This window comes from Pungitius pungitius, chromosome 3 (genome assembly GCF_949316345.1).
Source record: "Pungitius pungitius chromosome 3, fPunPun2.1, whole genome shotgun sequence".
NCBI classification, from domain to species: domain Eukaryota; kingdom Metazoa; phylum Chordata; class Actinopteri; order Perciformes; family Gasterosteidae; genus Pungitius; species Pungitius pungitius.
The window spans coordinates 4,240,539-4,256,500 of NC_084902.1; the positions used below are offsets into that span (position 1 = coordinate 4,240,539).

The window sequence follows — 15,962 nt, forward strand, 5'->3', positions numbered from 1 at the left end:
TTATAGACAAAACAATCGATAATTCTGAAAAGAAATTAAGAGACATTGAATTGCAGCCTTGCAACAAAGCCGTGTCTTTATTTTAGAACTTTAGTCCACAAAATGAGGTAATTTAATGGAATTTATAGGGGCTTGTTACATTACAGAGGACAGTCTGTTCATTTTCAAAGACTTACACACACACACAAGGGAGTCCAGATTATTGCAACACAATTCATAATATTCTGCAAAAACAAAATTATAAAAGGAGTTTTTGAATTTAAGACGCAATTTGACGCGACTCTAACATTATTTAATATTAACAGCAAAAATTGACCAAATTTATCAAAACAAGTCAATGTGACTTTAAGAGAGACGGGCGATATTTATTTACAGACAAAGTAAAGATGCCTTGTCAAAAGAGCCGAGTCAGTTTCCATGGAGACGGAGAGATCTTCAGCTTTCGGAGTCCATGATGAAGGTTTCAAAGTTGGGCTTCAGCTCGGACACCAACGCATCCACAAAATCCTCCATGGTGGGCTGTCTCTGCAGCATCCCTGCCCCACGGAGACAACAAACCGCAGGTTTAAAGGTCTGTGTGTGTGTGTGTGTGTGTCTACTGAACAGTTTAAATACAGCATGTAGTACAGCATGTAGTACTTCTAGTTCTTCGAATACGTTCTGTGTAAACGGGCACAGATTCTCTCTCACAGACCTGAGACCACGGGGCCGACAGAGCGTGCAGCAAGACACGGCCATAAAGTCCTCAACATCTTCAACAAAACCCACAAGGTCACGCACACACACACAAACGAGTCCTGCAGTGCAGATTTGTGTGTGTGGGGGGGGGGAGACACATCGGTCTGTGTTTTGAGAAGCTGTCCACCAGCTCATGCATGGAGGACTCGCTCGCTTGCTTTACAATTCAGCTGCACGCCCGCTTTGAAGTCAGTTCATTTCCCCTTGTGTAGCTGCCAATGTAAATACCCCCCCCCCCCTCCCCCCTGCATGGGTCACCTCTAACTCTCACACACACACACACACACACACACACACACCCACACACACACACACACACACACACACACACGTTTTGAACGGCCTGCTGAGCATCGCTTTGCACCCACTGAGGTATTGTATCATTACCTGTTACCAGCGGGTCCCTCCCCACCCATAGACTACAAGCTGATACCAGCACACACGGTGGGGGGGAGGGGGGGGCCTTAGGACCCTGGATCCCTTGGAACAAGGCAGCCACATGAAAGTGATGACTTCCAACCGCGAATGACGGTCATAATTAAAAGGTTTGTTTCCACTGCACCTTTCAGATGAACTATGCAACAGAAAGGATGTCAGAACGTGTGTCATGGGAAGAGATCACAGCTCATAGTGTGTCAGGCAAAGAAAAGAAAGAAAAAAAAAAAAGTCACAGTAAATCAAGTCATAGCAAGAATAACTGCTTTGCTAGTTACAGTTTACATCAAAGTCTTTATCCTTTTAGTGATTTATGTGCAACGTTAACGTTAATGATATAATAATAAGTTATGGTCTCACCACCTAATTCTAATCTGCTGATCTTTGTGTCCAGATGGAAGTCTTTGCCATAGAAAATTCATAAAGAATGTATAATATAGCATGCCATGAATATTCTCTCATTCTAATCACATTATCGCCAGTATAAAAAGAAATAACACCGTAAACATTTTCATAATCTAAAGCATGCTATTAAAAAGTAGTGGTTGTAGTTTATGCAAGAATATTGTCATATTGTGGGGAATGTAAAAAAAAGAAAATACACATTTTAAGACATCATATAACATGTTGTACATAATAAAGAACTGGCACAAATACTGAGGGAAAATGCTGAGTCGGGGGATAATTCTCTGGAAATGAAAAAATAGTGAAAATCCAACAGAATTTCTGTGAGCTGGTTTACGGTCGGTCAAGACCGAGGGAAAGATTACACATCGATGATATTTGAATAATCCTGAATATCCACCTTGAATTTTCTAAACTCCACACAAAAGGTCAGAGGTCAGATCGGTTCACCACAGCGCGGCATGTTCTCTCAAAACAGAGAGCGAGTCCTTTCCCAGCCCGCGTCCCGGGGAGAGGAATGCACAGATAACCTCAAAGTCATAACAACATGCAGCAGGAGTATCTGATCCGAGGACACACACACACACACACACACACACACACACACACACACACACACACACACACACACACACACACACACACACACACACACACACACACACACACACACACACACACACACACACACACACACACACACACACACACACACACACACACACGAGGCGGAGGAGACAGAACAGGGGTTTATGGTGCAGCTGTGCTTCTCCACCATCTGGAACTTAAGGACTCAAAAGTCAAACAGACGAGAGCGACCCTCGACCCCCGCGGCCCGCCGCCACCAACCCACGAATTGTATTGTATTGGGCCTTTTTCTACAGAAACCGTGACCCCCCCCCCCACACCGCCGTGGACACGCAGCCAAAACCCGAAAAAACCAGGGCTGTGCTGCGCGCGCCTCGGGGTGACCTCGCCGCCGCGTTTCCTGTAATCAAACTTCTGCGTTCTGCAAACAAACGGCCGCATCTCTCGGAGGAGAACACGCAGCGCCGGCACCACGGGGTCACTTGTTTACTCCGGAGGGTGGTGGGCGATGGGTATCGGGTCAAACGGAGCCTCGCTAATGACCCCCCTGGGGACGAGGGCTCGGTGGAAACCCGGTAGCCTGCAGCTACTGCTGCTTCAAACCAGCAGACATCCGAGGAACCGCCCAGTTTCTGGGTTTTTTTTTTCTTTTTAGAAAATGGGGGTCAAGTTTCTGCTGACCTACATTCTCTTAAGAACAGATTCACAAAGCATTACACCCATTTGTTTCTGGGGGGGGAGGTCATTAGTCAAGTAGGAATTTTCAATACAATTACAATTTAGCAATACATTTCTTGACTGGCTTCCTGGACCAGCATTGTTGGAGGGGTTTATTTATTAACCAAATGAGGGGGCTTGGCGTTTCGGGCCCCCGTCCCACATGGGCGTTCACTTCTTTCGCGATTTAAATTGGTTACTTTTATGGGCCGATTGAGCTGCCTCACAGGCGAGCAGCACTCTGCGGGTGCACGAATAAAGCGCTCCTAACCGAGCTCCAAGTCACTTATTAAGAGCTCAGAAGCCGCTCGGGCCGCGGCTCGTAAACCCTTTTTTTTATTTTTTCTTCGTCGCGGTGTGAAAAGCGGGCTCCTTCTGTCCAACCCAGAGGCAGACCTCGGCTCGGAGGGGGGGGGGGGGGCTCTGTAATTACTCCTTTGAAGTTCAGGAAGCTTTTGCTACAAACAGCACTTAAGACGGAGCCCAGAAAGTGAGCGAGACGAGGGTGACGACAAACAGCAGGGAGGCTCTTTGTTGATCAAGTGGCTTCACGGAAGAAAAAAAACCTGCGATCAACCGTTCTAAACTTTGCACACAGACCCTTCAACGTGAGAACATGCCCCCCCCCCCCGCACAGGAACGTGATCAAACGCCAAATGGGATTATTGCAACTGAGAAACAAATGTACCTCGGACCTTTGATTTTTATATCATTGTTTGTGAATTAGGTCAGATGATTTTGGGGTACTTCTTTATTTCAGAGGACATATCCCACTCTTTAGGTGATGCCCTTAAATTCCTCAACTCCCACCCAGAGGTTCACATCTGTTCTCATCAAGCACCATTATCATCAACAGGCCAAAACCTGAACCTGTCCCATACCAAGTACCTGACTGTACTTGACATGCTGGTGGTACCATCTTCACGTCTCCTCTGAACATCACAAGGTGCCAGCAGTCGTATGGTCTCCCATCGCTGCCCAAAGGCCCAAAGGAGGAGATCGGCGTCCTGCGGTTCCTCCGTGCAGTCGGTCACTCTCACTTCTCCCGTCCAAAGAGGGGCAGATTGGTTACACGCCTCCACTTCCAGGAGTCTTCAATGTGAAACCGGGTCGGCTCCGGAGCCTCTCTCTTCTGGCCTAAACGCGGCATTTGATATATAAAAAGGTTTTATGTTCTTGCTCAAAATGGTTTTCCATTCCCAGCAGGAATTCAAGATGGATGCTCTGAACCTCTCAGCCCCACAGTGAGAAGTAGTGAAAAGCTAAACGTTTCAGCACATGCGCCGTGTCCTTTCAGAACTCTGACCGCGGCTTTCATGATCTCGGGGTAAATTATGAGGACACATGTAGCCATCAAAATGCCGAGGCGGCTGGATGAGTCCCCCCCTTTTTTTTTTTTTTTTAAATATGAGGACGGTTTCTCTTTGAGCGGTTTTCCAGACATGGAACAGAAAAAAAAAAGAAAAGAAAAGGAAATGATTGCTTGCGTGGTCTATGACTTTTCTTCTCCCCCCCCCCCCACTTCAAACGGGAGCCATCAAAGCAAATGTTGTCAGTTCAACAGCATTCAAGGGTTTGATCTGTTGGGGGGGGGGGGGGGGGGGCGGCTGGAATTCCAGAAGCTGTCAAAGGGACGATCTGAAGGAGGGGCGAGGAGGCGATCCCCCCCCCCGCCCCCCCTCCGGGGGAAGAGATTTACAGTACGCTCCCCAAATGTCACCTGATATTACTAATCCCTCGGCTCCCGTTGTCCAGTCCAGACGCGCCACAGTGACTGCTGGACGGGAGGGGGTGGGGTGGGGGGGGGAGGATGAAGGTCGAGAGCCACAGGAGGAAGTGGGTTATTTTTTGTCCCCAATTAACTCAAATCTGGACTTGATAATTTCAGAAGGACATTGTTCCCGTTGATCCGTCCCGTAGTGGAGAGGTTTCAGTCTGTAGACCACCTGGTCTGCGAGAAGCGTTGGTTGAACACAAGGTTGAACGTTTTATCACTGCAGAGTCAGCAGTTCCATTTTGGAAACCTGTAATCACCCATGTCTGCATTTCCTGACTTCTGGATTTTGTCTGTGCCAAAAAAAAAAGGCAGCATCATTTGACTTAGGATTTCTTTTTTCAAACAGATCCTGTAACTGACCTCAGAACTATTACGAAGAGCGTGCGTGCGGTTGCCAAAAAAAGAGGCGTCTCAACAATTTGCACCCCCAGCAGGGCCGCCTGTGCTCCCGGGTTACTGACCGGGAAACAGATCAGAAACATTGGGACGTGTGTGAAGTCAGTTAATGGGTCTCATTGTGGCAGCAGCTGCAAAGACGTGACACAAAAATAATAATAAACCTGCAACCTGACTAATGGACTCACAGCTGCTTCTGTTGGATGACACAAGCTGCAACCCCCCCCCCTCCACTCCTCTTTCAGTAAGTAAACTGTGTGTTTCTAACAGAGGGAGTGGCACCTTTAGGCTCTGGGGTCACCTCAGAAATAAGAGTCCGCTACTGCATCCTTTCCGGAGTCTCACATTTCCGGTTTCATAGCATAATTCCGCCATTATTAAAACAAAGATTTTCTACGAGAGAATGAATCAGCTTGAAGAGAGTTTTTTTTTTCCCGGAAGAAATCCGTAAACATGACCACTGATGCAACCCGTCACTGGAGGACTAGTGGACGCAGATCTCCGCAGACGTGGGTTTGCCGGTTGAGGGGGTCGAGAAAAATACGGGACAAATATGTAAAAAATGCGATGAAAAGCAGCAGTGTGCGATGCACGGGGCAAAACGGTATCTGATAACAAAAAAAACCCGTTTTGCTCCTGGTGTTCTGGAGGTGAAATGCTTTGCGACACGCGCAGGCCTTTTTGAACCATGAGTTGAGAAGCAGAAGCAGAAGCATGTTCCCGCCTTCAGAACACAAACAAACATTTCGGGGGGGGGGGAAAAAAGGTGACGAGGTGAGCTACCTTCCACCATCAGCATGGGCTCCTTGGCGCCTCCGTGGGCCAGCATCTGCCGGCGGTAGCGCTCCCCCATGTCCCTGACAGACAGACAGACAGACAGACAGACAGACAGACGCAGTGGTGAAGTCTCCGGAAGACACGCAGGTGATCTGGAACTAAAAGCATTTCAGTGGAATCTTTTTGTCAAAGAGTTTTTTCTTTTTTCTATCAAATGAAATTACTTTAAATCCATCAAACTAGAATACAATAATTTTTCTTACTGTTACTTCTTGGTTCTGTAAAACTTTGGTCCTGCTTGTTTGGGTCAGAAGCTTCACAGTCAAATTCATTTTTAGATTCATTAATTTTCAATCCTTTTCCTTTTCATTTATTAATGAAAAAAAAAAAAGAGTCCTTGCCATAATGTTACAACTACTTGTATTTCTTTTGCCACGAGAATCAGTTTAAATCAGGTAATGAACCAGTTTCCTCCCCGTTCACTGCTCAATGCGACATGTTGTCTGAAGCGCGTCTCACCTGTTTAAAGGGTCCTGAACGAAGCACTGCTTCCACACCATGGAGGCCACGGCGCGGGACATGAGGTAGGAGTAGTACTTGGCCCCGTAGCCAATCAGGTGGCTGAATCTCAGCTGCCACGCCTAAGGAGGAAAGAAAAACAAACAAAAAAAACAAACAAACAAATGAAGCCAGGACATCTTAAAATAACCTGAGCGTCAACAGGTTCGACTTCCACAAGATGTGACGCAACCCCACGGGCAGCAGACGTCTGATGGAATCAATGAACGATCAGTGGGGGCCGAGGAGGACGTTTCTGCTCATAAAGAGAGAAGATCCAGTAACAGAAAAAAAACAACAATCTCTCCTCTTTACCGAGGCAATAATAGTGTTGGAATTACACCTTTTCCTCCAACAGCCCGCCATAAAAAAAAAGTTTAAAAAAAAATCACATCCTGTCTATTCTTTGAAAAGGGACACATGGAAATTCCTAGAAGGAAAAAAAAGCCCCCTTCTCACACTAGGTTGTGGGTGTGTGTGTGTGTGTGTGTGTGTGTGTGGCCCTTCTCATATCTATAAAGACAAGCCCTTTATGATCTCAGGGACACGGGGGGAATTCGGCTGGCAAACACTCAAACAGCAGCTGCCACAGTCAACAAAATCATAACACAGAGCAGATGCCCCCCCGCCCCCCCACCCCCCCACCCCACTTGGAACATGTTTATGATTCAGAATGGTGAAAAATAAAAGTACACGCCTCACGCGCCTATTCACAAATGACCCAACGTGGTGATGATGAGTCCGGCGTGAGGCCACTTCGTGGCTTTGGTGCACTTTACGCATCGAGACGTCGTTACTCAGGTTTATTGAATTTGTCTTTTTAAAGAAGGGAACACAAAAGAGGGCCGAACGGCGTTAAGCTGATGGCAAACATCACGATGGCGCAGTAACAAAACACTGAAGCAAAGGGGAGACAAAACTCTAAAGAGCTGAGGAGAGGGGGGGGTCGGGTTACAGTTCTCTCTGCGCTCATCAGCACGAGACAAGTCTTTTCAACCCATTGTTCATTTAAAAATAGCAGCTAAAGCAGCCTGGTTGAGATCCAGACTGTAAAAAAAGCATTCCGTACATTATAAAGAAATAATCCTCCGTTTGGGATTATACCGACAGGGGGGGGGGGGGGGGTTCTGCAAAACCGCCACATACCACTAGGAAACTGGAACAACATCACCAAAAGTCAACCTTCCACAGAATAAAACCTTCAAATACTGCATATCACCATAAATAAAGTGAAATAACCTTTTAAAAAGTCTGAGCTATCCCGCTTGACAACACTTCATACGTGGCATTAATGCGATTTTTAATCTTCCACACCTGGCTTTGCGTTTCCCCAGCGTCTCACATTAGAGGATTCGTCTCGGTGCAAGAGGACGACACGCGAGGGGCGTTTCCTTTTCATCCAAAAAGGCCTTTTAACGCCGCCCCGCTTGTAAGTGACATAAAAGACGCGCTTTGTTCCGTTTCGAAAGTCGCCTCGCGGCGTTCCGCTTGTGGAGCATTCACCTTTTTTACCGGAAAGTGAGGATTAAATGTGCTCAAGTGTGCCTTTCTTTAATGGAAAAAAAAGAGGCGATCGTGAAAAATTCAAGCCAAGATTTGCAGATTAAGGAAACGTCAACACAGCGAGCAGAACATCTTGCCTTGTGAAAACCTATTTCCAAATATTATCTTGGGCTCAAGGGGCGAGCATGTGGTCCGTGTTACTCGCAGCTGATCCGCGGCGGGGAGACGATCGCCCTGCTCCATAAACTACGCACATGTCAGCGTCGCCCTGGTGTTTAGAACCTGTGCTCCCCTTGGCCCATTAGTCACTCAAAAGTGCCCTTGTAGCCATGGAAACCTCATCGGAGTGTCCAAACAAATCAGTTTTCACTCGCTCTGATCCAACGATGATCCAACCCGAGAAACCTGAAGCGCTCCCAGCGTTCAGACGAGGGAACGCGATCCCGCCGCGGTTAGCGGGGGCGAGGTGTCTGTTAGATGTTTCAACTGTGGAGGGGGGGGGGGGGGGGGGGGCTACAAAGCGGGAGGACGAGCTCCGAGAGAATGTAAAGCAGTGCTGTAATCTCTATTCCTGATGGCACCCCACGTAATTACAGAGTAAGTCATTCCTGGCTAAATTATGACCTCTGCCTCCGTGCCCACAGCTGCAGAAGTGGGGAAATCGAGAGCTTTTCGTCATTCAAGGGCCCGAGAGGAAGAGTTTCAAATATTTCCCCCGAGGGATCATTCTCATTCAGAGTCTGCCTCCGCTTTGTTACTTTATCAGGGCTTCAAAAAAATGAAAGGCTTTAATCCCTTAAACGCTGCGGTGCCTCGGTAAAAGACACAGAACCAGAGAGAAAGGAAAGACCTTTCCCCAGATGATCAAACCTAAGAGACTGCAATCGATCTCCAACACGCAACATCAGAGGGAGTCAAAGAAGGTGCGATGCGCGTCACAGAAAGACGGATCCACGCACCGTGTTGGGCGCGTAAGGCAAGCCGTAGAACTTCTGCTGCGTCTCCTTCAGGATGTCTGTGGTGCTGCGGTTCTGGGGCCGGCTGTGGTAGAGCTGGTCCAAGACGGCGTAGAAAATCTGCACAGGAAAGACCAAAAAAAAAAAAAGAATAATTCAGTTCCTACGATCAGCTTGTACAAACGTGATAAAAGAAAGCAATAAAGTTTCCATGGAACAGTGGAGCAGGTTTTTTAATATCTAAGAAGTTTAAGAAGACTTAAGTAAATCCCTAACCAGCTGTCCTTAAACTTTCTGAGAGCATTCACCTAAAGTCCTATATTATTCTAATGTGTGTGTGTGTGCGTGAGGTCATCATTCCACCTGCAGTTGTGTGTCCGCGGCGCCGCACACCTTCTTCGACTCACACAGGCGAGCCACCATCGTCTCCGGGAGAGGCTGAGGAGACACCAGACAGTAAAGAGGATGAATCCAGATGTGTTGGTGGAAAGTATCACCTTTTTTTTTGTGTGTGTGTGTGTGGCTGAAATGACCTTCGCCCCCCGAGGGTTAAGGGGTTACCTGTCCGGTTTCGTAGTGGCGCGCAAACCGGCTGACGACTCTGTAGTCGGTGGCAAAGTACTCCATGAGGATGGACGGGACTTCGGCGAAGTCAGTCGCACATCTGGTTCCTGGGGGGGGGGGGGAGAGGATGTCACAGGTTGCATACAAGAAACATTCAAACAAAAAGAGCCAAATCAGTCCGGATTGGACCAATGACACGGATGCAACGTGCTCAGCGCCGTGCTTCATTTTAACCATCGACAGATGTCACAACATCAAGTTAAAAAAAAAAGAAAAGAAAATCAGATATGGAGGTTCAGACACGATTACAATAAAAGTAGCATGTCTAAACAGCTGTAAACACGGTGTCCGTCACAGGAGCAGACTGAAGTGCATGGAATGGATGCTGTTGTTGGTGTCAAATTAATAGTTTTGGGGATCTTGAATTACGGGAGAGGAAATCCATCATCTTCATCCGACAGGAGGAACGGGATTGAATGACAGCTTGACTCGCCAAGCGCAATCTGAGGCGCACCTCTGGGCTCACGCTCTCGAGAGTCACCCTGCGCTTTCAATCCAGCTGTTTGAACAACACATGTGCATCATCCGGCGCCGTGCGTGGTCCGTCGCCGTCTCCGCGGAAGGGGCCCGGCCGGCCAATCAAAGTGTCCCGTCGGTGCTCACCGGTCACATGCTGGTAGCGCGTGCGTCCCAGCATGGAGTGCATGGCGTGTCCCATCTCGTGGAAGAGGTTCTCCATCATGCCGGGGGTGAGCAAGGTGGGGGCCCTCTTGGTCGGGTGGGGCAAACTCAGCATCAGCACCACGACCGGGAGCTGGTACCGACCCGTTTCCTGGCACTGGCGGCCACCACGGATGGTGAAGTGACAGTCCTGATGGAGAAAAAAAAAAAACACCTTAAAGTACTGAGGCTTCTTTCCAGAGGTCAAAAACCTGTGAAGACATTGTAGATTTGTGTGTGCACACCTGATGAGGTTTGTCCTTGCGTTGGAAGAAGTCACAGTAGATGTGTCCCATCAACCCCTCCGTCTCGTGTACCACAGCCTGCAAACACGCAAACGCGTTGGACTCACACAACGAGAAGCAGAACGGACTCCAGACAATAACATTTTTCTTACCAGCTTGCGGACGTCCTCGCTCCAGACCTCTCCGGCACCGGCGTGTTCGGACACGAGGGACACGCCGTACAGCTCACAGAAGAGGTGGTTCAGACCCTCCATGCAGGCGCCCAGGGACAAATAAGGACTGTACAGACTGGGCTCTATGTTGTACCTGCCACCAGTCAAATAAAAAAGGGGATTTTTATTTCCGGCGGATCCGGATAAACGAGGCGTTCCAGATAAGAGACCAACCAACCAAAACCACAACACCACATCCACTGTGTTATCGGTGATGAGTAACAGACTCCACACACACACACACACAATCTGGATATCATTTCAACACGGCCTGCAAACACCAAACACCAAACGGGGTACTGATGGGCGAGCAGCGATGAGGACAAAATGGTCGGTTAGGAGAGAAAAAGCACGAGAGGCAGAGTATTGAGTATTGTACGCGGAAGGAGGGGGAAATGCACTTTTTAATGCAATCCTGAATTTCATTAGTAGACTGGAGACGCAGGGGGAAGATCCGCTTGATCCTCCTCAGAGGCCCTGGAAACAGGCCTCAAACACACGCTCAAGCAGGCCATTTGCTGGCTGCTTGAAATCCAAAAGGACACACGAGGGATCAATAACGACCGCAATAAAGATGCGTTTAGAAGCTCTGCAGAACGTCTGGCCCGTGGTGATATCCGCCTCCGGAGAACGCCACGGGGGGAAATGTGCAGTTCGTTAAGAGCAGAGGACTCGGTCGAGGTCCGAGACGCTCGATGGCAACGTGGCCTCTTCATGGGGATCCCTTTAAGTGAGAAACCGAGCGTCCTGGTGGACGAAAAAGGTCCTCGCTCACGTTTTGTTCCCCCATCCCCCGCTGTCTAAGTTGCCCTGATCTCTGTACTGGATCTTTCTAACAAAAAGGGAACAAGATGAAACCTATTAGAACTTAAAAGCAGCTGTTGGTAACAGAGGCAGCTGACACGTTGGAATTTAAGTGATCCAGATGCGTGTCAGGAGACCCTCTTTTTACAAAGTCAGAACAAACCGGAACGTTTGGCTTTTATAAAAGCAGATTAACAGTAACAGTTCAGCATCTCCCTCAGGTACACTATTTAATTTGTTTTGCTGGAGGACAACATGTAGCTGAAGACTTTTATCATTTTTTTTTATTGTTTAGTTTTTAAAATTAAAGGTGCAGCCAGTTTAAAAAAAAAAAAATTAAAAAACACATACACAACAAAAGCATGTTTTATGGAAAAATACATGCAATTTATTCTTTAATTGAATTTAATCACTACTATGGACTTCTGGTGCATTGTTCATCAAAGTCAAAGAGTAAGAAATAGGAGAAGAAACTGAAACATAATTTGACCACAGTAATGTGTGGAATGTAATGCTGAGCCCCCCGGGCAAAATGTAAAAACCACGGGTTAAAAAGTCGCGCTGGATAAAAGCTGCAGCTAAATGACATGTAATGTATGCAAAAACACTGGGATTTGAGGCCTAAACAAAAAATCCCCAAAATGCCACAGGTTCAAAGCCGAAAAAAAAAGACCCAGGGAGGCTGAAGAGGGACGTTACACCAGATCATATCGGTGTAAGGGCAGAGGTGTGCGAGTGGTCTGTGTTCTCTTTCTAAATCGAGGACTTTTATAACACCTGAAGACAAACCCCAAAACCTTTCCCACCTCGGGGATATGGAATTACAACAAAAAAAAAGATACTGACCAGGATGACTTGATCAAATGAGGTTAAAAAAAAAAAAAAAAGTAAGGCTCATAAGATGCTGCTCACCTTTCGGCACGCAAGACACCACTGAGGTACGGATGATCCCACGGCATCAGCTCCTGTGAAACATTTACTCTCAATATCACACCAAGAAAAGAAATACACTGAATCATAGCTCTGTATCCAATAGATACAAAAAAAGGTATCTGGAAGCCAACAGCTTTAAGCCAATCAGAATACTGGTGAATACAGATAAAGGGAAATATACTGACAGAATTTTGAGGGTTGAGTTTTTTCTTCATGTTCGTCAGCATCGTGAAGTCTTTGGCCGTTCTGTGAGATAAAAGAGAAACAGCTCAGAGCTCATTGCCTTGCGGCCTTCATTCCAGTCTTTAACCATTTATCTCTGCTCAGGGTCAAAGGCTGGGGGCGGGAGGGGGGCCTATCCCAGCATGCACTTGGCTGAAGGCAGGGAAACACCCTGGACCGGCTCACACTTGTACTTGAGGGTGATTTAGACACTCAGGTGCACCTGACTGCATATTTTGGGGCTGTTGGGGATTACCGAAGGCGACGTAGACCGAGTCCATGTGAGGGACTTTCTTAAAAAAAATATCTATTAACGTGAGCAGGCGAGAGGGGGTAGACCAAAGCTGCTGCTTATTGAAGACACTCTATTATCAGAATCAACAGTGAAAATAAGAAGAACTAACAATAAATAAAGCAAATGTGTCCGTGGATCATCAGATGATATGGACTCAACTTATAGTTAACGATGAGCATCGGCTAAACAGTCCTGAATGACACAGTATATTAAATAAGGATGGGAAATGTGAAAAAACAGAAGCATGGAGCAGCATTGACCTCTTGAGAGAGTAGAGCGTACCTGTCTGACAGCTTGTCTGTTAACAGCTGAAGAAAGCTCATCACCGTCTCTACAAACAGAAATACACGTGAAGCATGTCAGCCAATGGTCGCCAAACGCACTACAACCGCAACTCAGATAAACAGCGTGTGTTCCACCTGGCGTCTTGGCCATCGTTCCCTTTAGGGCTCGGTGTCCGTACGACTCGTAGCCCACCAGAGTGGCCAGCTTGTGTCTGCACTTCAGCAGCTCCTCCAGGCACGCCATCAAATCTGCATTCGGGTAGAGGAAGATCCTGTAGGCGATTTCTCGCACCTACAGGTGGAAGAGAAGAAATCAGCTGTTTGCACGGTCATATGTAGAGGATTGTTGTAGTTAGTTACTCCTTCATGAGAGACATTGTGATATCGAGGTTAGAGAAGAACTGTTAACATCAATAACTATTCTTGTAACTTAAAACATAACGATCTAAAAGTATTAAAAATAAAATCTTTAATTTTGAAGTTAGAAACATGAAGAGAGAAGGAGCCAATATTTTATTAGAAAATGCTTAGAAAGCTTTTGTTTCATAATTAGTCAGGAAAATATTGACTATCGGATAATGCCCTTATTCTAATTCATGCCAACAGTGCCACCTGCTGAGCAAAGGGGAGAACCGCTCTCTGATGACCCGAAGCCAAAGAAGCACTTACCAAGTCGTCGGGGGAATCTGCGTGTAATCCCCCAACTTGAATGAAGCTTCCTTCGTCTGCAAAGTGCACGTGCAGATGTTCGGGAATGGCCGACCTCGCGATTCTGTTCGGCTGGTGGGAGCCGAACAGAAACTCGTTGTTCAGATCCAACAGCTTCACGTGGAGGGCCACCGCCTCTTTCCTCTGCAGAGAAAGAAGCCGCAAAGTTCAGGTTAACGCCATTGAATATTACATGAAGGTATTCTCGATTACTTGTTGCATAGTTTGACCATCTCACCAGTTTGTCATCCAGATGAATTCCACTGATTTCAAAGTCGAACAAGAACAGCTCCGCCACTCGTCTGGAAAAGGCAGAAATCCATCAACAACTTACCATCGTACAACAGGATATTATCAATAGACATCAATGGAATGGAAAGAGGTGAACAATCAATCCTTCATCCAGACAATGAGAGCACAGTAAAATTACCTCGTATCAGGGTCCAGCTGAGCCACAATCTCCGGGTTGTCCAGCAATATTTTTAGGCTCTTGCACAGATCAACATTGGTGTTCAGCCTGAAACAAATTCATTCATATTGTACACGTATTCTTTTAGATCGGAGTCTTTTTTTTTTCCTCAAGGTGGCCCTTACTTCTCCACGACCGTGCCGATCTCTATGCAGGCCTTCTCTGCGGCCTCGCGAAACGCCGGATCTGGATGGGCCACTTTAACAAAGTCCGCCTGCAAAAGAATTAAAAACGGCACAGAACCCCCACCCCGAAACATTTAATGCATTTAACAGCAAAAGTGTCCAGACATGCACAGGGGACATTTTTAGGCGTTGAACTCACCAGATCAGCCACTTTGCACAAAGCATCCGAGAGTTGGTCGAAAGACTCGACCGTCTGGACCCCGGGAGGACCGGAGCAGGCTCTTTCCACCAGGCGCTGGGAGTCCTTCAGAGCGGTTTCTGTGGCAGCCTGGAAGCCTGCAGGACAGCTGAGCTCTGGCACCCCAAACAAACCCTGCAGCCAGAGGTCACACAAACACACACACACACACACACACACACACACACACAAATGACGTCTGATGTCTCCCACGTTATATCATATGTAGCGGTGTGTCAAATCAAATGTTTGAGGCAAATACGAACCACATTTTTCTCCAACACGTTGAGTCGTTTGTGATGTTTGGCATTGAAAGCAGCTCCGACGGGCGACCACGTCGTGACATTTCTCCGAACGTGCGTCCACAAGCTCCGGTGCTTGACAAAGTGAAGTAAGCTTTTGCACGCGGACATGTCGTGCTGTAAGTCGAGTTACCTGCTGCCCCGCAGATGCCTACTGAGACTTGTGGTGCCGACAGTGACTGACAGAGGACATGCTAATTATGTTAAACCGTCAAACGTTAGCCTGTTTTCAAAAGCCGGAGATGTGAAAGACTGATGTTCGTTAATATATTCTAACCGCTTGCCTTTAGTTCAAGACTAACTGGATTGTTGTAACGTGTTAAGAAGCGTAACGTTACCAGTAAAGACAAACTGCTCACATGTTAGCTCAGTGACTATCTGCCAAACCCAGGCTGACTGTAGCAGGTGGTATTTTCGTGATTTATTTTTACTAATATATATAACGTTATATATTCCAAACCCATCTTCATACCAGACGGAATATTAAGACAACATATCTCACATGCGTAATCGTGTTTGATTCGTAAAATGTTGATAACTATCAATAATAATAAAAAAGTAAGACATGTATCGAAAGTGCGAACAGCTAATGAAAATCTTTACACAATGACGTCATACAAAAGCGACGTTGGTTAGACAATTTATTTAATCAGGTTGTCTTGCATCATGAAAAAACTTAGAATCTCCCGTTTACCTGAATAGTTGTATACGATATTAAAAGTATATTTAACTATACAAAATATACAATGAAAAACGGTTAATAAAGAAAGCTTAGGAAATGCTAATAGTTTTTCATCTGAAAGTTGATTTACATATAAATCTATTTTCTATTCATTGCTTTAAAGCATTTTAATGGATGTCTGCCTGGCAGTATTGATTTAAGAGCACCAACACTATATGCAGCATGGTCTCTATTCAATTAAATGTATGACCATCTAAATTAATCTCTAAGTCTTAAACTACAAGAGAAGTGAATGTCCTTTGAATTTAT

The 15,962-nt window shown here is 46.5% G+C and overlaps 1 protein-coding gene across 1 annotated transcript; it reads right to left on the reverse strand.

Moving 5' to 3' along the window:
• Positions 1-238: 238 nt before the first annotated feature.
• On the reverse strand, positions 239-15,382 carry LOC119210095 (mitochondrial intermediate peptidase-like). The gene is made up of 19 exons (XM_037459743.2): positions 14,936-15,382; positions 14,631-14,804; positions 14,432-14,520; positions 14,268-14,354; positions 14,076-14,139; positions 13,799-13,981; positions 13,265-13,421; positions 13,128-13,176; positions 12,514-12,574; positions 12,308-12,360; positions 10,532-10,685; positions 10,380-10,457; positions 10,078-10,285; positions 9,412-9,521; positions 9,214-9,288; positions 8,854-8,970; positions 6,353-6,474; positions 5,840-5,913; positions 239-536 (listed from the first exon to the last, which is right to left on the reverse strand). The coding sequence occupies exons 1-19, from the start codon at positions 15,080-15,082 to the stop codon at positions 436-438; spliced, it is 2,103 nt and encodes a 700-aa protein (XP_037315640.1). The 5' UTR covers positions 15,083-15,382; the 3' UTR covers positions 239-435.
• Between the last annotated feature and the right edge of the window lie 580 nt (positions 15,383-15,962).